This window comes from Myotis lucifugus, unplaced genomic scaffold, assembly GCF_000147115.1.
Source record: "Myotis lucifugus unplaced genomic scaffold, Myoluc2.0 scaffold_204, whole genome shotgun sequence".
NCBI lineage: Eukaryota > Metazoa > Chordata > Mammalia > Chiroptera > Vespertilionidae > Myotis > Myotis lucifugus.
Window position 1 is genome coordinate 1,714,141 of NW_005871252.1, and position 24,307 is coordinate 1,738,447.

The 24,307-nt window shown below is 40.1% G+C and overlaps 1 protein-coding gene across 4 annotated transcripts in view; it reads left to right on the forward strand.

Annotated features, from left to right (window-relative positions):
- Positions 1-24,307, forward strand: part of RORA (RAR related orphan receptor A) — a 67,102-nt gene that overhangs the window by 12,704 nt on the left and 30,091 nt on the right. Inside the window, exons 1-2 of one of the 4 annotated variants that reach the window (XM_023761251.1) lie at positions 1,168-1,895; positions 18,847-18,932. In XM_023761251.1, coding sequence (XP_023617019.1) covers positions 1,637-1,895; positions 18,847-18,932 — 345 coding nt within the window. In that variant the 5' untranslated portion in view covers positions 1,168-1,636. Of the gene's footprint in view, positions 1-1,167; positions 1,896-4,188; positions 4,733-18,846; positions 18,933-24,307 lie in introns of those variants that run through there. The other 3 variants (XM_014463276.2, XM_023761253.1, XM_023761254.1) reach the window with 3 other exon arrangements.

The window sequence follows — 24,307 nt, forward strand, 5'->3', positions numbered from 1 at the left end:
CTGTAGCAAAGTTTCTTAATGCATTTTTGTTGAATACTGTAGGGGGAAATCATTGATACCTAGATTATAAGTTTTATGACTTTAAGCATTATTTTTTTGAATGAATATATTTGGGGTTGGGTGTGAACAACTTAAAACATTAAAATTCCCATCAAGATTTCAAGTCTTAGGTGTTCCTCTCCTATATTTTTTCTGGGTCAAAAGCAGCTCAAATATAAGCAAGTATGTCCTTTGGCCATTTAGTTTCAAAAATCACTTATATTTTGTTTTATGAAATGAGCTGCATTGTCTTTGTGATTTAATTGATGGCTGTGGAAAAAATAGACACTTATGAAGAAACCCTGGAGTCTTACATGTGGCTACTTCACAAACAAATAATAAAATAGAATTTTATTTTTTTGTTTTTTTATATTAAAAATAAGGTAGGAGAGAATGGAAAATGACATTGCATTTTCAGTTTATAATTTGAAAGCATAGAACATAAGTGAAATAAAAAGATCACCATAAGTGTATCACCAGATGTCCCACCCTCCCCAACTCAGGCAATCTCTTTGTGAGAACTCAACTTGGAGATTTAAAAATCATTGCAATAAAAATGTAATATTAAAAATGCCATACTACCACTACAGCAAGTATGACAAATATGTGACATCCTGGGAAATTACAAAATATTTTCTTATCCAAAATTTGGTATTTCCCTGGTTGAGTGGCTCAGTTGGTTGGAGCATCCTCCTGTATATCAAAAGGTTGCATGCAGGTTCAATTCCCAATCAGGGCACTTACCTAGGTTGCAGGTTTGGTCCCCGGTCAGGGCACATATGGGGGGCAACAAATTGATGTTTCTCTCTCTTTAAAAAAATCAATAAAAACATATCCTTGAGTGAGATTTTAAAAAAATATATGTTATCTTTCTCTTAGAGTGTTTGAAACCAAAGAGTAGAGCAAATACTGTTTTATATTTAGCCTATTCCCGAATGCCTTGTTTGTTTCTTAAATTAATTCATGGACCATGAATGGGGGGAGGAAAATAACAGGAACAACAAAGTACCCTGGTGATATGATAGCAAATACCACTTCCTAATGCTTACTCCCTACCTCAGAAAATAGCTTTATTTTCTTCTCTCTTGTGCACCAGTTGATTGCAGAGTGAGAAAATACAGGGCAACTCTGTTGTTTAATGTTGTACCATTAACTCCACCCACACAGCGCGCTTCATTCTACAACCCTCATAACTTTGGGATGAAGCATGGTGTTTTGTTGCTTGTTTACAACATAATCAGGCAACAGACACAGTACGTAAAAGGTGTTACACAGCATCACACATATCAAGAATACCAGAAATTTGTCTACTTTGTCAATAAGACTATGCTAAACTGTACATATCAAGAAGTTCAAGGGAAGTAATATAAAGCTACTCCGATAGTTGTATACTTTTATCCACCACATTATTTTGAACCAACATTTTGTACCTTTAAATGTAGTATTTATACTTGTCTTCCGAAGTTTGAGGATTTCATCCTTCACTCTCAATATTTCTCAGAAAGGAACACATCTTCCCGTCAAAATTATTGGATGACTTTGGCAACCTTGGGCCACCTATGAACTGAAAAGTGTTCTATGTGTTGGAGTACCCAGAATGGATCGCCCAAAGGTTCTCTTTTGGGAAAGTACCAGCCCAGTGCCCGAAATGCCGGAGAGTGGAAAGTCCTGGTCTTGGCAGGGAAATGACGGTAGTGTTCTTGGAGACAGTGTTTTCGCATGGCTGACATTAATGACAGCCCGATGCTCTGCACTCACTGAATGTTTTCATTCCAGAAGAGCATCAAAACCACTGAGTCCTTTCAAGTCATCTTCTTTTACTGCAAAACCAGAAACCATGCCGACAACGACTTTCGGTAATAACCTGTGTCCCAGCTGCAGGCTGTATTAAACGCCTTGTCATATAATTTTCTAATTTGTGTGTAGGTAGTTGTAGCAAACAACTTCGTTTATTTCAGAGCATGACATCAGAAAGCATACTTGAGTGCAGCAGCGATGGCAATGGAATCAGAATTTCCACGAAGCCCACTCTAATTGAACGGTATGGTGAGGAGAAATAAAATATGAGGCTCCGAGTTTCCTCCCAAAGTCATATACATTATTAGGTAATGAAGCTGATTTTATTTTAACAAAAGTACTGGGAGGTATGCTCCCACATGAACATTGCCCCTTCAAGGCACTCCACTGGGGAGGCTAATAAATACTTGTGCCAAAAATGCTCACGGTCACTGCCAAAAACCCATATGCAATTCCTCTTCTGGATCTACTTTAAGCTCCTTTAGCAGTGTTTTAATATTTTCCATCGTGGCCATTGTTCTCCTGGAAAACTGAATTCGATTTTTGAAAACAACCAATAGCTAATAGTAAGAGAAGAAATCAGCCCAGGCCATTTTCCTTAAAAAAAAAAAAAGACTATAAAGTGACAAACTTGTCTTTCTCATCTCATTGGTACGGAGAACAGTTGCCAAAGAAGTGGTTCAAAGTAGTTTGTGGCAATGACATCACTACTTTGAAGGTCAAGCCTCATTTTGGGGTAAAGACTGATGCCAGTGATTTTATTGGAAGAAAATATTGGCCGCTAATTTTCTTCTTCCAGAAAATTAACGTGATAGATGACAGCAATAACAAAAACAAAGGACATTCGTCCTAGCCAGTTTGGTTCAGTGGATAGAGCATCGGCTGGCCCACAGACTGAAGGGTCTCGGGTCCAATTCTGATCAAGGGCACGTACCTGGGTTGCGGGTTCAATCCTCAGCCCTGGTCCAGACGCGTGTGGGAGGCAACCAGTCGATGTGTCTGTCTCACATCGATGTTTCTCTCTCTGTTTCTCCACCTCCCTTCCACTGTCTCTAAAAATCAATGGAAAAAAATATCCTGAGGTGATGATTAACAAAAACAAAAAAACAAAAAAAAGAAGGACATTCAAAGGCAACACAGGAGCACCTCCACCCAAGCAGTAGGCGTCCATTGTCTATACCCCACTCCTGATCATACAGGCTTCTGGTTGGATCAGAATTACTACTCCCTGACTAACAAAATTGTATAGCACACAGTGAGTGAGGGAAGCTGAATGGAGGGAGAACCAAAGGGAGACTCCTGCCCAAAAGGACCCCAGAATGGTGACTTCCGTTGTCATAATCTCTGGTAATCACAGGAGAATTCTGACTTCAGCCACCAGTTCAGAAGTCACTCAGAGGCAGCAGAGTTTGGTCCTGGGGCAGCTCGGTGCTTGAACAGCAGTCAGCACAGACTTCGCTGTTTCTGGGCTGGGCAGACCTCACTCAGCCATGGGGGTCAAGACAAGGGCACACTGGGAATTCAATGGAAATGGTAGTTGTGACACAGAAGCTTTCCCCATGAAATGTCATGTGGAACTATCAATATTTCATCCCATTTCACAGTTCGGTGGTTTGGAGATACAAAAATGAGCTTTCTTCAAGTTTCACTTTTTAAGGTTTGGGAGATGTTACTGAAGAATGTAGGAACTGCTGCTTATTTTCTGGTCCCCGTGCCTTTCTCCCAGGGCTTGTCTGGGCTTTGCTGTAGGCGGGGAAGAGCAGCACCGGAGTGAAATGCGTGGCAGCCTTCCTGGAGAAACCTCGGAGATCTTAGATCTGCTCCTCGGGACCTCACACCCCTTGGCCCACTGGCCATTTATACCCATTGCTGAAGTCTTTGTAACTCACTTCCCCCAGTTCAGCAATTACTCTCTCAATACACACACCAGACATTAATTCAAATAACAGTTAATACAAATTTAAATTCCTAGAATATTAAAATACATCATTAGGCTCTAACCGGTTTGGCTCAGTGGATAGAGCATAGGCCTGCAGACTCAAGGGTCCCAGGTTCGATTCCAGTCAAGGGCATGTACCTTGGTTTCGGGCACATCCCCAGTAGGGGGTGTGCAGGAGGCAGCTGATCGATGTTTCTCTCTCATTGATGCTTCTAATTCTCTATCCCTCTCCCTTCTTCTCTGTAAAAAAATCAATAAAATATATTTAAAAAAATAAAATAAAATACATCATTAGTTTAAGATATTCATTATAGTTGGCTCTTAGGGTTTTCAATTTTCTCCTACATCATCCTTTTTGCTCCCCATTTTTTTGGTTATAGTTGAATAAAATGCGGGGCCTGGCGAAGTCCACAGGGATGAGGAGTAGGAAACTGTGGTATCAGGTGGGACTGAGGTCTCCTCGGCCCCATGCCTCCCTCACAGGTTAGACTGAAGGCAGCCTGAGTGCCACTTTCAAAGGCTGGTTTTCTCCATGTTAATCTCTTCCTTAAAGCCTCATTCAGGAAGGTCCCTGGAATGACACAATATAAAAATCACACGGATCTTTTAAAACCATTGCTATCACTATACCTAAGATCTCCCGGCTTCATTGATGATGTTGTGTTTACAAAGCGACTTGAACTTTGATATAGGTTCTCAAAGACTATTTGTAAAATTATGTCCAAAGAAAACATACTTTGAACTTTATTGGGAATGTCCAAAAATCAAGAAAGAAAGGAAAGGAGGAAAGAAAGGAAAAGAGTAGATTCACTCTAAAATGGACTGTGCTATCTAATTGGCAAATGAAATGTCCTGCTTGCGTACCATTCACTTCAACAGACCCAGAAAAGGAGAAAGACTTGCAGTGTCATAGATGGATGAATTCACCCTCAAGAAACATTTTGAAATATTTCTTTGGTAAGAGTTACCTGACTTGCTATTGACAATGGTAAATTTCATGGTCAGGTTATCAGTTCATCTTGCCTAACTGACAATTCAAAAAGCTGATTCCAAGAACAAGAAATTGGCTTCAATAGAAAGACTATTTGTTTATGTTAGAGGGTGGGGATGGGTGAGGACCAGTCAAGCTTATTCTTGTGACATATTTTAAAGGATATTTTAAATGAATAATTCCTGTCAGGTGTTAGCTATCTTTCTGATTATTGGTGGATGTGTTTGAGGTGTGACTAATTTCTTTTTAAACAAACATGCCAAGATTATGCACCCCTCCTCCCCCTGCAAAAAAAAAAAAAAAATCCTGTCCCATTCAGAATTTCAGTTTGGAAGTCTGCACACTTCTTCAAATGATTTTTTCTGAGCCTTTAAAAAATTTTCTTTTAGCTCCATTTCTTGGAATTGCTTTCAGTGACTGCTTTGGGTCCCTTTGAATAGCAGTGAAGGCAAAATAAGGGCAGTTCACGGTGAGTAGTTGGGTTGATTTCCTGGAGCATTGGCCTCACTCCAGCCTCCCCTCGGGACACTGGCTTCCCGACATCTCACAAGGATGGCGCTTGTCTGCTGAGTACGCTTCGGTGTTACCGCCAGACCCTGCTTCAGAAGTTACTTCTCTGTGCCTGATGTCCTTGGGATGGCCTTGGACTTGGTCCTTGACATATAATGCCTTAGACAGTGTAGCTGCGGACCATGTAGCTTGAGGTCCTAAAATGCTTTACTGATGGAGAATGTTTTCTTTTGAGAAATAAACAAATAATGAGAGAAAGAGAGATGGAAAGGGAGAGGGAGGGAGAGAAAGAGAAAGAAACAGCTTATATCTGTCCTAGCACTTTCCATTGACATTGTTTACCTTGAAGGTAAAAAAGTACTTTCTTCTCCATCAATACCATATTAGCATTGTGTTGCCCTGTCTCTTCTATACTGGCAGGGTATGGTATTAAAAAGAATTCTCTTTGATTGACAGTAGTAAACATTGTGGTGTGTTTGTTTGTTTGTTTGTTTTGTGTGTTTTTGTAAGAAGACAAAAAAAGGAGGGAGCAGGTGTATTGGAACAGAGTGCTCTACTCCAGTGAGTACTCTGCCTGACCTTTCACTCTGGACATGATGAGAACACTTCAGGGTGCTCCCCTTTCTAAACCAAAATGTGAGAAAATAGACAAATTGGTTGCCAGGTGAGCTTCTCTTCCACTTTTTTCCACCACTTCTCCCTGAGTAGATGGCACCTGGTGGATTTTGCTGTAAAAAGATGTGTCTACTGTTGGGGAGATGACAATTTGACTCACACTTACTCATCAAATGGCAGTGTGAGATAGCAGGCCCAGGTCTGCAGCACTTACCCGAGAGCAGATGAGGGAGCTGAGCCCTGAAGGAAGGTGGTCACAAAGTGTGACAGGTGTTTTGTAAAAGTTGCTCATTACACAGGTAGAAGCCTCCTAACCTTAGTCCAGTCTTTTCCCCACTTCACCACACAGCTCTTAGAGGTCTCTCTCTCTCACTTCCTCCACTTACCACCTCTCCAAGAGGCCAGGCTGTGGGCTTTCCCACAAAGTGGGCAGCTGACATAGTGTGCACTGTTTCTTCCAGTCATGCTTTGTACCTGCTGTCACTTCTGTTAGGCCTCTGCATTAGAAATAAAGCTGCTAAACTCCAAGTCTTCAACTAAAAGAAACATCATGACCTATCCCTCTTCATTCTTCTAATAATTCCCTCAACTCCAGTTGCAACTCTTACCAAATACCACCATCCTTAAAAGATAAGTGTTGGTTGCTTTGGCCAGTGTGGCTCAGTTGATTGAGTGTTGTGCCATGCACTGAAAGAAAGATTGCTAGTTCAATTCCCAGTCAGGGCACATGCCCAGGTTGTGGGCTCATTCAGAAGGCAGCAATCTATATTTCACTCTCACATGGTTGTTTCTCTCTCTCTCTCTTTCTCTCTCTCTCTCCCTCCCTCCCACCCTCCCTCTCCCTCTCCCTCTCCCTTCCTCTACCTCTAAAAATCAATTTTTAAACATTAAAAAAAAGATAAGTGATGGTGATGATAGCTAACATTATTGAGCACTTACTATGAGCTAGGCATTGATTCAACAGGCACTGTATTTGGGTACCATATAATAATGAGGTAATGAGGTAGGGATCTTTTTCAAGGTGAGGAAGATCAGGCACAGGTTAAGAAATCTCCTCAAGTTCTCATGACTAGCACGTGATAGGCAGGGATTCAACCCCAGGCTCTAGAGCTTACAAACTCAATCTTGACACTTTACCTTCAAGATTGTACTCAACTCCTTTCAAAAAAGTTTTCTCTTCCATCCCTAATTCATACACAGTGAAGCTAATGCAACAAGATGAGGGGTGCTGGCAGGCTCTATGTAAATTCTGCATCCCTGATGCTAGCCATGCAGGTTCTCAGCAAGTGGTGGTGGGACTGGCAGCTGGATGGAGCTGGGTGTGAGTGTGTGGAATGTGTGATGTGTGTGTGTGTGTGGATGATGATGATGATTTAAGATGGTAGCAGCCATTGGCATTAAAAGGGACCTGCTATTCTGAGCTCCTGCTGGGACAGTAAGATGTGCCTATAGCCACTGCCGCTGCTAGCCATCAGACCGTGTTTCCTTCTGATGTGAAACGTGCCACTGTCACTTGTGAAACGCACTTCAAAACCTCGTTTTACTGAAATATCAAAATGTGTGAATGGTGCACTTTTACTGCAAATTAGGAAGATGCACTTATTCCAATGATAATGTCACACTCACTCACTCACGAGGCAGACACATTGCCGAATGCCGGAAGGCTGATAGCAGGACTTTCAGGATGGGTCGTGAAATGTTTGCAGGCAAGGGAAGCTCCTTGGACTCCAGGAGTAGAAACTGAAAAATGGGATGATGTTGCAAACCTTATTTTGCTATCTTCACATGGCTATGGCATTCTTACCTCACCTCCAGGGCATGACTTACATAAAAATAGGTAGCGTCAAGATAAACACCCAAGATATACATTTCCTTTTGTTTGGGGGCGGGGGGCGGGGGGATGACATTTCTTAGGTGTTGTAGTCTGTGAATTGATGCTTAGATGTCAGACCTTCTTAAAATAAATCTGTCAATCTCTTACCTTGGTCCAGAGCATTCCTTCTCCTCATATCTCACAGCTGCTTAATGTCCCCAAGGCGCTGCTGCCTTTTTCTATCTTTCCCTTCCCTCTGAAGACACAGCCTCCTGCTCTGCTTTCTCCCCTTTGGCATGGGCCATAGCAATACATGTGCATCAGATTTCAGCAAGCATTGTTATCTGTTTTCTGATTGATCGTATATATTTTAATTAAGAATGGAAATGTTTCTCTAATAAGCAAGTTTAAAGAGCATGTGTTTAGAGAGAGTGTCAGAGCACACTCTTCAGGCCATTTGTCTGGTTATTCCTCGGCCTGGCTGCACTGCCTGTCTTAGAAAAGCATTATGAAAGAGAATTTTCAAAAAATCAACAACATTGAACTGCATTCCTGAGGTGCATCTTTGATGTATTTATTTGAAAGCTTAGAACTCGCCATGTCTATTGTTTTTACGTCATTGGCTACGTCCTGGAAATTGTAGGTTGAGAACCTAGAAGAACTTTTCTTCCAGGGGGAGTTGATCACTGATCTTTCAAGATCCTACAGCCTTAAAATGATTAATATGGCAACACCTACCTGGTACACTTCTCTTTCTGTCAAGTCTAAGTAATTTGCTTGTGATTTTTAATAAGACCAGACCCTTCCCTGGTCTCTTGCCCAAAGTTCTGTTCTCCCAGTTAATTGTAGGGAGAATTTGTGAAGTGGGAGAAAGCATAAAGTGGGGATCTGGGCTGTGGGGTTATCCTCTTAACCATCCTCACCCACTAAAATGGCCTAAGAAGGTTTTGGTTTCACCAGTCTATGGCTGTGACTATGGATCTGTTGTCATTTTAGTCTTCTATGGCTTAATACAGAGAAGTGTGAATGTATTTTCAAGATTTAAAGTTATAATTATTTCCAATCTTTTGCCGTGAATTCAAACTTAATTTGGTTGGGGAATATTTCTTAAGTGATCTATTCAATGAACAGTAACTGATCTTCAAAAAAAACATCCAAGTAAGTGGAAAGAAGCAATGGGTTCCTTTACCTTGTAAGCTTTGGTGACTTAACCTAGATTCCTGTTATTTTGACCCACTTCTGCATCTCTGCATCCAGCTGACTTTTGTGATGGCACTGTAAGTGGTCATAGAAATTGTGCAATTGGAATTAGCAATCAGTGGCTGACTTTTGAGGTAGAAGACTTTGGCTCTTTAAGGAGTATTCTGAGGCAAACAGAATGTTTTGAATGATTTATTCAGTGAACTGTAATGTTGTATGCTAAGCTGTATGCTGTATGCCATACTCATAGAAGTCATAGAACTGATATAGATTTTAATAAATGTCCTATTTGTTATAAGACTCATTTCTGTGTCAATACATTTCCTGTCTTTGGACTTGTAATTGAAGCACCAGGTTTGTTTATTTTTATATTATATGTACCCATTTAAAAAAAGCAAAAGCATCTAAATAGAAGTACCAAGATTGTACAATGGGTATAGCTTGAGGTATGCATAGGCAGATGCAAAGATAAGAGAGCTATAACATGGAGTGGTTATCTTCTTGGGCTTGGATATGAGAACTTAGGGGGAATTGTGTAAAGGAAGGTTATTTCATAAAATGCAGTAAAAGTAATTCTGATGTTTTTGGCTACGCAGAAATGAGATAAGATCTCCAGATTTGGTTTGGTTTTAAAGATGTTCTTTTCTGTTGTTGTGAAAAACAGACTCTGAATGATGAAAGCAAAGAGCTGACTGACCCCGTTGCTCTCAACTGTGAGCAAAGGAAGACTTAACCTAAATGTGGCAAAATTGTTCTTGTTAAGGGGAAAAAGGTATTGGTATCTAGAGTGAGGTTGATTGCTAGATAAGATTAGAGGCAGTTCTGTGACTTTTTTTGTCTAGTACGATCCAGAATTATATAAGGGACACACACCCATAGTTGGAAAAGAAGTTACTGGGAATTTCCCTTCAGCAGAGTCTAACCACTTAGTACTATAAAATGGATTCTCTTTCCTGCTGATATGAAATGACAGTTAACCCACACTGAGAGGTTCAAGAGGAAGATTTTTATTAGATGCTTCTGATCTCAAGGTCCTAGAAGATTTTCCAGAATTATATATGGAAAAAAAATATGCAGTTAATTCTAAAATCTTAGAGGGACCTTATTCCAACTGGGAGTAATTTGGCCAAATGGCCAGATACCTCTGTCTTGGTCCCTGATTTCTCAAAACCCCACAAATTCTCAGCAACAAATATGTTTCATTGTTTACAAAGGCAATAGAGAGGTTAAATTTAAAAAGCAAAAAAGAAGAAACTACTCGTATTGCTGATCTTAATGGCATCACCTTCTATTGGATGATAATTTATTCAGGATTTGACGCACTGGATAAGCGAAGTGAAGTATTGAGAAGCTGCTTCTCTTGATATTCAATTAATTTATTCAAGGCTTTAGTTGGTTACTACCTAGTTACCCAAACAGGTAAAGAGTCAATTGACTCAAATTTAGGTATTTTTGTGTATAACTGTGTAGTAGGAGAATTCTAGAGAGAAATGATTCTAAAAATCAAAGTTATCCATTGTTCCTCTATATAAAAAGTCTTCTTTCTCTCTGATTTGACAGAATTTCCCTGTCTAGGGACAAAGAACTCATTTGGTTTTGGCTTTTAGCAGAGATACATATGCATCAGGGAATGTGAGTCAGTTTCTCTGGAAAGCTTAATCTAGTAGGGATAGAAGCATATTACAAAGGATTAATATTCTGTTCCCATTGTCAGAACTAGCTGCATATTCTCAGAAAGCCACATGAGAAGATGTGCCTGTTGTCCTTATGCTTCAGAGATTTCCTGCAAACACAGCTCCGCTTTCTTTGAATTTCGATGGGGCATTCTGGCCCTGTGTTTTAACTCTTATGCACCTTTACCTGTATAAAGACTGAAGGGAATAGTCGAAGTTCCAAAACTCCAATTTTGTCTTTTATTTTAGATCTATTTTATTTGCAAATGCTTGACCTCTCAGTTGTTTAAGGCATGCTTATGTGTCTGTATCAATGATTTTTTAAAAGCTGTTGCGTTTTCAGCAGAAACCACAGTCAAGTTAAAGCCTTTAAGAAGTGGTTTTAAACAGTAGGTAAGGGATAGGACTTGGGAGGGGGCCAAGTAAGGCACGGGATTTTTTTCTTTAATGTTTACAGTTTGGCAGGGCCCTTTGAGTCAGATATCAACTTAATACTAAGGCTCAAGATGTCAGGGGATGACACATATGTTTATTGTATTTATACATGGGGATCTTGCCATTTCCACGACGCTCCTGCGAAACCATACCAGCCCGGGTGAGAGTTTAGTTGAGTGACTTTGCTGGTGACAGCTGGTATAGAGAGGTGACTTCTCCTTCGATGTGCTCTTTTTCTCTCAAGTAGAGACTAAAATACTAACATCTGGATGCATTGGTCTCTCAGGAAGGCATTTTAGGAACCAACAATTAAAAAAAAAAAAACTAAGTCTAGCTAGCAGATGAAAATTACAGTTCCGTATATTCAGTATTCTCTTTGTGGCAGAGCCTGTTGTGGGTAGTGAGGGCGCGGCGTCCTGGTCCTTGCCAAGAATGATATGCCAAGCTTCCTGAAGCTTCCCTCCCATTTATGTAGGTCTTTTCATCTTCAAAGAGCTTTGCGAGCATTCATTTACCACCACCTGCCTGGGAGGTAAGAATTATTCCCATTTTATAGATGGAGGAAGTGGAGATGTAAGTGACTTGCTTGAGGCCATCCAAGGAGTGGAGGGTCTGATGGAGCCTTGGAAGGATTGCCGACTCCACTTCTTAGCTGGATAGACCTCCATTTCTTACTCTCATATCCTTTCCCCTTGAGTTCCCCAGGGAGATAATAACATAAATTTAAAGGCACCAAATAATCTTTAAAAGGAAAGAAGCACCAAGTCTTTCTGCTTCGTGGCTGACTGCCTTTACAATTATGTAGATACTGGGAAATCTAGACATAAGTCATTGAATCCTCCTGAGGTTCATTTTCCACATCTGTAGAATGGGCATAAGGATACCCACCCGCTATTCAGGGTTGTTGTGAGCACCAAAATCTAAGCAAGCTAATGAGGACAAAAACTTACAGAACCCTGCAAATATCAGGCATTATTGTTGCTGCCAGAAATGACCACGAGTCTATACCAAAGGGGTAAGGCTTTTCCAATTAGGGGGCTAATTGCTTAGGTGATGTTTAGTGAGGATCAAGTGCTGTCATGAAAGAATCCAAAATCAGTGGAAGAAAAGACTCGACTAAGGAAACATATGAATATCATATTTAGTATATATTTAGTGGACAAAATGGCAGAATAAGTTGATTATCCGTTTGCATAGTATGCGATTGAAACTCAGCCCTTCCCTCCCCGAAGGACCATGGAACAAGCCTGGGCTGGGTCATGGGAGACATTCATGCTGCACTCCAAGCCAGGGTCCAGGATGACAAAATGAGCCAAGCCGTTCGAAGCCACCATGAGATGTAATGAGAGCTCTCTGCAAACCCATGTATGGGGTGGCCAGGGCTTTCAGGGGCAGCAGCAGCAAGAGTACCCACCGCCACCACACACAGCACCTTTGCACACTACAGAGGAGGGCACCACCTCTAGAAGGATGGTTTGAAAAAGGCTCCCATCTGGGCAGACAAATTAGGAAAAGGCTCCCTTAGCCAGGCTGTTCCAGCCTCTGTGGCAGGACTCACAACCAGATGAATGTCAGCCCCTACGTGTGCCCCCTGGCCTGGGCTCCACTGGGCAGGGCACAATGTCCTTGGAGCTAGGAGGTGGCTAGACCAGAGGGGCCACAAGACTCTAGAAGCCAGGAATTCCCAGCATTGCTTCAGGGAAGCAGGCAAAGGCTACGCCACTCCACCATCCGGCCTTGACATGCACGCCGGGCTGTCGTCGGGCCATGCAGAGCCTTTAATACCCAGCAGTTTTGAACTGGGGATAAAATAAAGTGACTAATCCATGAAGGACTCAAGCCATTTTACCGAAAATAAAATCAAATGCCTTGGGGTTTTTCTTTTTAATCTTTATTGGTTTTCCTGCTTACAAAAGCAATACATGCTGGTTGTAAAAAATTCAAACATCAGAAGTATGTAACATAGCAAGTAAAAAGTCCTCAATATTTTCCCTCCAGAAAAGCAGAAAACAAACAAACAAACAAAAAACACTGTCAACAAATTGACGTAAAAGATATTTTTTAAAGCAGTAGCTCTTGACCATTTTTGCAAGACACACGAAATTACTTGCCATTCTTATGTGACATATTCTCATGGGTGTATCCAGGGTTTAGCCATTTCCTGGCAAGCCAGCAGGAACCCCACCCTGTGCAGTCTAATGCAAGAAAATATGTGATTGTGCAAGTGAGCTAGATGAAAGGTATTATTGGGGTAACCTGGGTCCATATAAGTTTACTTTTATATGAAGTAAATGTTTAGTCTTTTTGCCATTATTAATAGCAAATTCTATAGGACATATCCACACCTGATCGCCACCTAGCACTGTGTGCAGCAGACAGTTAAGTGCCAGTGCTGCAAAGGATTGCTGTGGTGGCTGGTATGAACTGCCTGTCATATTATTTGGAGGCTAAGCAGCTTTTCTCTATCCCCACTTTGGAAAGAGCTTACGGACTGCAGAAAATAATTTCATTTCGCTATAAGGCAGGATTTCTTATCAACAATAACAATAATAATAATGACTGTGTGTTGAGTGCCAACAATTTCTAAGAACTGCGTGATGTGCATATATATAGAATATATATACTATATATATATGCATATATAATAATCGTTTATGTGCTGTGTCATTTATATATCATATCATTGAATCTCCACAAATGAAACTGAGGTTCAGAGAGGTTAAGTAACTTTCCCAGCCTTAAAAATTGTTAAAACTTGGTATCAGTCACCTTAAGTTCAAAAACTACTTGGAATTTTGTAAAATGGAGAAGAATGACTTAGAAGGTTGATGATTACTTCCAGTTTTAAACTAGTCAGGTAACTCCCAGAAAGACATCTTGATATCAGTTCGAAATAGTATGTAAGTTTAACCAAATTACTTAGAACATGTCTTTTGATCCTTGGTAATGGTTGCATGCCAAGCGCAGTAATCTCCTGATGTTTGTTACTGGAGAGATTGGATCTTGGCAGTGCAGAATGGTGAGAAGGGGGAACCCTACATTTTTTTTAAATAAAATACTTTCTAAAAATATATTTTTATTGATTTCAGAGGAGAAGGGAGAGGGAGAGAAAGAGAAAAATACCAAAGATGAGAGAGAATCATTGATTGGGCTGGGGATCGAACCTGCAACCCAGGCTTGTGCCCTGACTGGAAATCAAACCATGACCTCTTGGTTCATAAGTCAAAGCTCAACCACACTGAACTGCACTGGCCGGGTGGGAGCCCTAAATTTTTAGTTAGACAGAAGGACAAAATGTGCCCAAATTTCAGTCTTAGCTCTTCCTAGCATTCTGACTTTGGACAAGTTATTTAGCCTCTCTGAATTTGTCTTCTCACTTAAAAAATGTAGATGGTCATGATGATGATAATGATACCACCAACCTCATAGGATTGTTGAAGTAAATGCAACAATGCCTTGCATTATAAACACAAATACATGTTCACTATTTATCGAGAGTGAAGTGATGGGTATAACTCATACTATTGTATTTTTTTTTAATTCTTTGGGAAAACAGACATTTTTCTCAAGACCAAGATATATCCCACAATAGGTCCTGAGAAATAAATGAGGTGTTAAGAATGCCAGTACCCGTGTTCTTGTCCCTTTTATAATTAAAAGTAAAAAAGCAGACTGTGTGGAAGTACATCCAAGGCTCAATGACAGCCCAGCCCAAGGACCACTTGGCTAATTAGCACACGTGCATTGTCGGATTTCCTGACGCCCCGCTGCCGCTTGTTGTCAGGTCCTTGAAACTGCAGAAATTTGCCTCTGCAGGTGTGGAGCGCCTGCTTGAATTACTCAGGGCGCATGAGAGAGCAAATTATTTAGGCAATAGAGCTGAAAATATAGGCAAATGAGAATTTTTCATAGCAAGATTGTTCATTGTTAAGCCAATTCATGATTATCTGTGTGCTTCTTGCTTCAGATATTCCCCTACACAATAAACCTCTTTGCTGAGATGAATATGTATGTGGGCTAATTTAATCAATATACTTGTGACAGGAGTGGTGTCTGACAGAACTCATCCTTTGAAATGCTGGCTGAGTTAATGCGTGCAGTATATCTATGGGCCAAGACTCATAATTTGTGTTAAAAGAAGATTATTTTGAAAAGACACAAGACTGCCTGTTGGAAAATGGAAAAGCCTGAGGGATGGACAGCAAAGGGCAAGGGGTTTTTTGCCTTTTCCCTCTTATTGGACTGAAAACTAAAATTTATGAAACTGAACTGCCTTCCTTTTGAAAAATGTGCAAGTCAATGACTACATTTTTTTTTTTTATTCTCAGTGTTACTGTTGAATTCTGTAAATTGACTAAAAGGCGGAGGGGGCGGCTTTTGTGCATTGTTAGATTAAATGGGAGGCTGAGTGCCCTGCTCCAATCTGCAAATGTTTGCTTTCTGGAAATATCAACATGTGTGATCAGATCACATTCAGCGAGTTTACTCTTCGGAGCAGGTGTATTTCAGTCATTTCTTAAAGAGCACTTGTAACTGAAATTGTCTTCTGAGATAAGATTGCTCCCCAGGAGGTAGGCTAGTGGAATAGTTTGGTTGGACCAGCCAGAACCCCTGAACCTTGCTTTGGAGAACCTTCCCATTACCGTAATTACCACGAGCTTCCTAGTGAAGCCTGTTCTAACAAATTCTGATTCTTTGGCCCACATTGCCCACTGGAAATAAGCACAAACAAAGTGGCTGACAGATGGCCTCCTGCTTGAAAATACAAGTCATCTACAGTGAGTATAGATGACTCACTGGCCTCCATAAATCTTGTGAAATATATCTTAGCTTGAATGTCCTCCAGATCTGGAAGACCCTAGGCCAGTGATGGCGAACCTATGACACGTGTGTCACCTATGTCACCTCATTTTTTTGGTTGATTTATCTTTGCTAAATGGCATTTAAATATATAAAATAAATATCAAAAATATAAGTCTTTGTTTTACTATGGTTGCAAATATCAAAAAATTTCTATATGTGACATGGCACCAGAGTTAAGTTGGGGTTTTTCAAAATGCTGACACGCCGAGCTCAAAAGGGCCTAGGGCAGTGGTTCTCAACCTTGGCTGCACATTAGAATCACCTGGGAATCTTTTTAAAATCCTGATTTCTGGGCCCCAGGCCCAGGCACTGAAACAAGACTGAAGACCAAGAGTTTGAGAGCCTGACTCAAGCTAACAAGGACCCACCCTCCCCCTAGCTAGACCATGAGCCATTCCAATGGTGAGAGTGCTGGGCCAGAGTGGCACTCCTATCCCGAGCAGACCCCTCTGTATCACTGGCAGGATCACAGCAGCCATTAGCAGGCATTTTGATCATTGGCTTAAAGGTCATCATTTCACTTCTGATGAGTAATCCACTAAGAATCCAGGCCCACTCAACAGAAATATGCCATTTTCCATTTGATCCAGGCACAGTTTTACTCAGTGTTCCCAATAGGGCCTGCCCAGGGCCTTCATCCTATATAATAAAGAGGTAATATGCAAATGGTTGTTACGCCGTGACGTGTAATGACGGATCATCAGGAGGGCAGGGCAGCGAGCTACAAGTAGGGAGAGCTATGAGCAGCGGTGGGGCAAGCGGCGGCGAGCACCTCGCACACGGGCCACTAGTAGCTTATAAAGGACTAACTAGATGTGTTGATCTCTCCATTGTTAAGATGGAATCAGGATAACGCTTGAAAAGCCTGTTTAGCACTAGTGCTGCTTTAATTGCATCAGATAATTTTGATGCTGACTTGAACCCACAGGGCCTAACCAGGTTTGCCTATGTCTAATTTCTGTGAGTATAGATTGAGGTGAGACATTCACAGAAGCAGCTTGGTGCCAGTCTTCTTTATTCCACGTATAAATTTTGTTTAATAGATGATCCAAGTATTTTGTGTTGCCTAATTATTCGATTCCTTAGGGGTCAGGGTCGGGGAGGCAGGTTCTCATTATAGACGAGTTAATTCAGATGGGAAAACCCAAGCAATAACTCTCACCTGATATCACCTTTCAGCTACCCCTTGGCTTTTGTGAGTCCCTGAAAAACGTTGGCCGTTAGCTACCTCGTCTCCAGTTGCAGACAATCTGTAGCACAAAACTTTGCCTCGACTGTATTAGAATATTGGAGGGACCACAAATGTGAAACATTATTAGGTTTCAGATTTCATAGAGAATTTTCCTAGGTGCTAAGGATAAGGAGGCAGACTTGGAGGTGATCATTTTTGTTAAATGAAACCTTATAACGTATTAAGTTGTATAACTCACAAATAGACATATTTGACAGTGTACAAAGACAGCGTTATTGGGTTTTAGAAAGCTTCAGGATTATGGAAAATATATTGGACATGATATTTTGAACCATCTCTAACTCTGGACAATAAAACTCAGTATCTCAACACTAAAAGCGACTCATAGGAAAAGGACTCTCTGATTAGCTTGCACTCCCTGGTCAGTACTTGTACTAGTTCCCTTGAAAGGAAGTTAGCAGGCACACGTGCTTTATAATGAGGTTAAATCCAAGAATTTCATGTGTGCTGTCATTGTTGAATACAACATCACATGAAATTCAAAGTAAGTGTTGTGGAAATTATCCCAGGATATGGGATTACATTGGGAGAAAAAGTGGGCTGTGTGTAAATATGTTACTTATATCGCGTAACTTACATCATTGCTTTGTGTAAGGCATGGGGCCAGATAGGAGCTATATGAAAATGAAATACTCTTGGGCACTTGGCCTTTGTGTTTGTGTGTGTGACTTGTAGATAATCTGATATGATATCCAGTCATGAAAACCATGGAAAATAAACCTACCTTAATGGAACATTCCAGGTAGACTGGTGAACACTGCCATCCTGTATAAACACCTCAGTGTGGGTCTCTTTTTTTTCATATACAAATTTTATTTCATAATTGATCCAAGTACTTTGTCTTGCCTAATTATTTTATCCATAGGTTATTTTTTAATCCTTAATTATGCTATGTCCAGCTCTGCTCAAGATATAATGTGTTTGCTTAGAAATGTATGTTGTCATATTTGAGAACTTTGGTGTTTTATATATATATATATATATATATGTTTTAAAGCATGAGGCATCTTTAAGTAATCAGTTGGATAGAAACACAAGAGTGCTGTACCAGGAAATCAATTTCCAAAGTAAAGAACTTAGAGGCTACTTATTCTATTTGTCAGGACTCACCATTATTAAAACCAGATAGGATATTATCTTTATGGTTGAAAGGTTTTGATCGTACACAAATGGACTCATTTTTAACACATGGCAACTGTGTTAATTAAAAAAGGATGAGTAAGGAATTCTTAACTTGCCATCATAAGTAACATGAATATTTGGAATTGAATCATTTTCCTAAGTAGTCTTGACTTTTTGGAGCATATTTTTCTCGACCAGTCGAGCTACAGTGCTCAGCCAAGACAGATTTATGACCTTTTAAAAATAATGATGGAAAATGAGATCGGAGGAAACATTCTAGTATCTGCTTTGCTCTGAGGCCTAAACTGCGAACTCTCGGGTTCTGGAAGGCTTTGAAATGCTGATTCCAGCCTTCTTGTGGGTCCTTAAACACCTTCTCAAATGACCCATTTTAATAACCCGAAAGCTATTATATAACGAGCAGCCATAATTTAGTCCAGGGCTCTAGGGGGACCCTCACAGTTCAGCAATGAATAGTTAATGCAGTATAATGTTTAGCAGGTTATTAGTTTTCACTATACAAATGCTGATCTGGGAACGCTTTTATAAGGTGTTTAAAAGAAAATGTAATTAACTGGTTGCGTGCTTCTATTGCAGCTCAAATTGAAATTATTCCATGCAAGATCTGTGGAGACAAATCATCAGGAATCCATTATGGTGTCATTACATGTGAAGGCTGCAAGGTAAGCCTTTTTAATTGTTGTTGTTGTGTCTATTAATGTTAGACTGTATCTTTGAAATTCTTGGTTTTTATTTCTACTGTGTCTAACAATTCAACTCCTGGGAATTTTGAGTGATGAGAAATGACAGGACAGAATATTTTGGTGTTAAATTACATGTAAAAAAAGTTACATGTTTTTTATGGCTTCCATCAAGTTAAGAGGAGGCTAGAGAAAGGTATTTGAGCATTGCTTTCTTGTCACTTCCAATCCCAGAATTGATTGATCTGATGAATAATCGCTTTGGTTATCTTTTTAAAAAAGAGATAACATTAGACTTCTATAATGTCCCTGTTATTAGCTTTATAAGAAGACATTTGCAATAAATTCAATCAAAATATGATTGAAAGTCTTATTGTTGGCACACAGATGTTGACACAGCTGGCCAAATTATGGCAAGGCTGTTGGAAAGAACTGAGTTCTGGCCCTGTTGCCACCACTTGTCCATATAGTTTTGTGCATGTTTTAATATTTTAGTGACTCAGTTTCTTCATCTATAAAGTGGGCATAACACCTATTCTTCCTGTCTTTTAAAACTATTCTAAGAACAGAATGAAAAACTGTAAATAAAAGTCCTTATAAACTGAAAAGCGCAATTTAAATCTAAACATTATCATTCTTATTGCTGTTGTTAATATTTTAATTTTGACTGATGCTGATTTCAGGGTAATATGTACAGAACGTGCACAATATGGCAATGGGAAATAGAGATGGTTATCCTAATCTTCCAAGACCCCCAAACCCAGATTGCCTCTGTTATTCAAATTTCAATTTATTGAGATCTAAATCCTCCTGCTTATATTGGAAGAGCCTTGAGACAGCTTACAGGATAAAACAGTGCAAAATAAACAGAAGAGCAGCTATTTAAACATGCTGAAGGCTCTGAGACCTTCGATTGCCACTGAACCAAGCCTGATTTAGCCCTAAGGCATTTTGAAGCTGAGGCAAAAAATAAAATCCACGAATTTGGTTAGCTCTCCTTTAGAGAAATTAGAAAAATACAGTGTCATAAAATTCAAAATCACCTGCAGACACAAATAACTACTGAAAGACAGCAGGAAAATTTGCCTTGTAATTTCCTTAAGTCTTTGTTTTACTGTTAATCATCGTAACATTTGCCACTTTGTACGCATACAAATGCTTCATATTGAGCCCATCTTGATGAAGCTTGAGATTTCTGCACACCGCCGAACACAATAATCTTTTTAAAAATTGCCAGCCTTTTAAGAATAGGGGTCCTGCTACTTAAAGGGGAGTTTGAATTATTCATCTCTGTGGTAACACTCAAAGCCTCAGGGTTCTGGATTATCAACAAAAAAAGTTATGCCCTTTTACTCCCTCCATCTTCCCTCCCTCAAAATGAATTAATGAGTTGAAATAAAACAAAATGAAACCGACTGCCTGGCCTCTGCCATCTCAGAGAGGGATCTGCCTGTGACAGTAGCCGCCTGATTGACTTTCAGAGTTAATCTGGCTGACATGGCTGGGCAGGTGTAACAACTCACCCTCATCCACTCTGTGCTCACACCTTCCCGGCTAAAGATGACATGGCCTTTCTGGATGAAGGATATGGAGACAGTAGTCCTCCCACACCTGGAGTTCCACCCAATGGCGACTTTTGTGTACTGCCTGCCACATGGGTGTTTTCTTAAGTGGACAGGTTCCTAGGTATTAACCACTCTGAGTATCTTCATTCTGCCCAGGAACCTGATCCCCCCCCCCCCCCGAGTCTGTCAGTAATACCACATGTGGTTTTATGTAGCAAACTGAAGTGAGTGTCTAAGAATGGAGTCTGGGGGTGGGGGCTACTTCCTGTGAATGGAGTCTGGGGGTGGGGGCTACTTCCTATGATTCTGTAAAAGTGAATTGACTCTCTGAGGACCACTGTGTTTACATAGGCATCGACACTGTGTGTTTTCTTTTTACCCCAATGTTTATGACAGAAATAAAAGCAATAGAAAAACAACAGGCAGCTATTATGTCACGGTTGTCACTTTTCTAGATGACCCTTTCAGATCTTGTCCATACCAATATACGGACTCAATGCCAAAGTGGTTTTTGGTTATCTGTGTTCTTCTGTTCAAAGTCACAGAAACAAACAATTAGAACTTAACTTTATTAACAGATTGGGCCTGTGCCCAGCCTGGGACCCATACAATTGTACGTGTTTATATCAGATGCACATACTGTTTACTCTGCAGAATAGTTTCTCTCTGCTATAACTAATGTTTTTATTTCTAGTTGTGGTGAAGTCAGGAGCCTCTGCTTTTGCCATTGAGGTTAATGATTTACCATGTTCTAACCAGGTGGAGGTGGTTACTTTATGACAAATTGTAAATAATTTATCTCTGTGCTAGTGTCATTAGACATAAGGAAAAATTATAATTAGATATATAAATATATAAATAGATATTAGGTATCTAGATATCTAATGAGAGGGGAAAAATGACTCAGTCATTTTCAGAGCTAATCATTTAAATGCAATTTAATGTATTTTAAATTGCATTTAAAATTGAAACCACAAGAAACCAGAGAACCTGGTTAATTGCTGAAATGATTTATCATATATTGGCCCAGGTAAGCATTGCCCACGAACAGCGAAAACAGTGGACGTTTTGGTAGCTCTTTCCCTAGTTCCCGGTTATTCCCTGCTCACTCTCTCCTGGTCCCTGGCCTACCTGCAGAGAGACAGTTTTGAGTCATGCTTGTGCTCTGACTCAGGAACCAGACTGCCTAGGTTTGAATCTCAGCTCTGCTTTTTCCCAGTTTGAGCAGCTACCCAACCTCTCTGTGCCTGTTTCCCCATCTGTGAAATGAGGATAGCAATTATAGTTAACTTCATAGAGTTATCACGTGCATTTTGGTAAAGCACTTCAAAAAGTGCCCAGCACATAACAAGCACTCAGTAGGGGCTGGCTGTTGTTATCATTCCTGGCCACACTCCTTATGCCTGCATAATGCTGTTCTGGATAGTCAGATGCTCTTTCAGGTTATCTATGGGTCCAGTCCCGATTTTTATGACCATTTGTGATTTGTTATGTAGACTCTGCCAATAAAAACAGCAAACATATGAGCACCCATCTTGGGACCAGGCGCTTTATAAGTGTTGTAAGGGATCCAGAGACACAGAAGGCCTAATCCTTCCATCAAGCAGTTTACAGTCTAGTTCAGTGATGGCGAACCTTTTGAGCTCGGCGTGTCAGCATTTTGAAAAACCCTAACTTAACTCTGGTGCCGTGTCACATATAGAAATTTTTTGATATTTGCAACCATAGTAAAACAAAGACTTATATTTTTGATATTTATTTCATATATTTAAATGGCATTTAACAAAGAAAAATCAACCAAAAAAATGAGTTCGCATGTCACCTCTGACACGCGTGTCATAGGTTCGCCATCACTGGTCTAGTTGTTAGAGAGGAGGCCAGCATAGGAAAAGCTAAATAGCAAAGCAAGAACTAAATACCAGAGTAAGACCACAGTCTGTAATATAACTCGAGGAGACATATCCATGAGGCAGCAAGAGCCTACCGATGGAGATGTCTTGGTTGTATTTTAGGGACAATATATAACCCAGTTTGACTAGAGTGAGGGGTCACTTTCTGTGTGTAGTGTAAGCTAAGGATGGGCAGGTACACCATTCCAAAAATTTTAAGGGCTCCATTATGCTAAGGTTTTTATTTTAAAAGTATTTTAGTTGTTCTTTTGAAATAATGAGGAAACGGTGTGCTAGCCCCGCTCAAGCCCTGCATGTTTCATTTCAGAAGAATGTAGAATCCAGGCCTGCAAACTTAGTTCTGTCGGTAAAGACATTTCTGAGCTCTTGGAACAGAATTTAGTCCCGGCCCTGGGTGAACACTAGGAGGGGTGTAAGGTAAGTTGGGGTAGACCTGCCAGGGAGCTGGGGCCAGACCATGGAACATGCAGGCAGAGGAAAAGGCCAGAAAGAAAATGAGAGGCTGTCGATGTGAGGGTTAAAGTTCACAAAGTGAATAAAAATGCAGAAGTGTTTATAGAAAAATGACCATTAGTTGAGGTTTTCTTTTGAAAAATTGTCCTATTTATCATTCAACTTCAGTTCCTAGCTTCATTACATACAGTGGCTGCTCGGATGATGATGATAAAATATTTATTTCAAGATAAAAAAACAAAAACAAAAACAACACAATTTTTTAATCTGTTTTCTTACAGACTTTTTGGCTCTACAGTTTCTATTTTTTAAGGTATATTTTTGTTGATTTCAGAGAGGAAGGGAAGGGGAAAGAGAGACATAGAAATAACAATGATCAGAGAGAATCATCAATCAGCTGCTTCCTGCACATCTCATACTGGGGATCAAGCCCGCAACCTGGGCATGTGCCCTGACCAGGAATTGAACCATGACCTCCTGGTTCAAGCACTGAGCCACACCAGCCAGGCTCTACAGTTTCCACTGGAACATTTCAGATGCTAATGTACAATTGAGTATTGGAATTAGTGAATTGATTTCTGATTACATTTAAGACCCTTTGCTCTTGATAAGTCTTAGACTAGCATTTGTTTATCATAATACATTTAAGATGTCATGCTAAAACTCCTCTTTTACCCAGTAACAGGAGAATTCGGAATACTTTCTTAGCATTAACAAATATATGACTTGAAATTAACAATAGAAAGATATCTAGATTGTATAATTATACATTATTTATTCCTGAAAGAGCTAAAGCAATTTCTGGAGCTTTTTATGTATTAGGTTAAAAACCAATGTCCATAAATGTTCCTTTTAGGCCCCAATTGTTTTTAACAGGATTCTAATATTTTTATTTCAGTTGTGAAATGTCACTAGTCTTCAGCCAGTTTTGTCCACTTTCCAGCATTGATGCATTCATGTTCAAACATTTTATTGTACTGTTTTATAACAGCTGGGCTGCACTATTAGAGCTAGCCATTTAAAATGAAAATTGGACTTGGCTATTATTGCATACTGTGACATCAGAGTTTCAGTTCTGCTATATACAGGTGATAATAAAAAAATTTTGGCCCTGACTGGTTTGGCTCAGTGGATAGAGCATCGGCCTGCGGACTCCAGCGTCCCAGGTTCGATTCCAGTCAAGGGCATGTACCTTGATTGTGGGCACATACCCAGTGGGAGTGTGCAGGAGGCAGCTGATCGATGTTTCTAACTCTCTATCCCTCTCCCTTCCTCTCTGTAAAAATCAATAAAATACATTTAAAAAATTTTTTGCTTAGCTCAATCTTCCAGTCCTATGATGAAATGCACAAGTGGTAGGATGTGTTAAAACCCCGAATTACATAAAAATGATTTGGATTTTTTTTCTTTGTTTAGGTCTTAATCATGT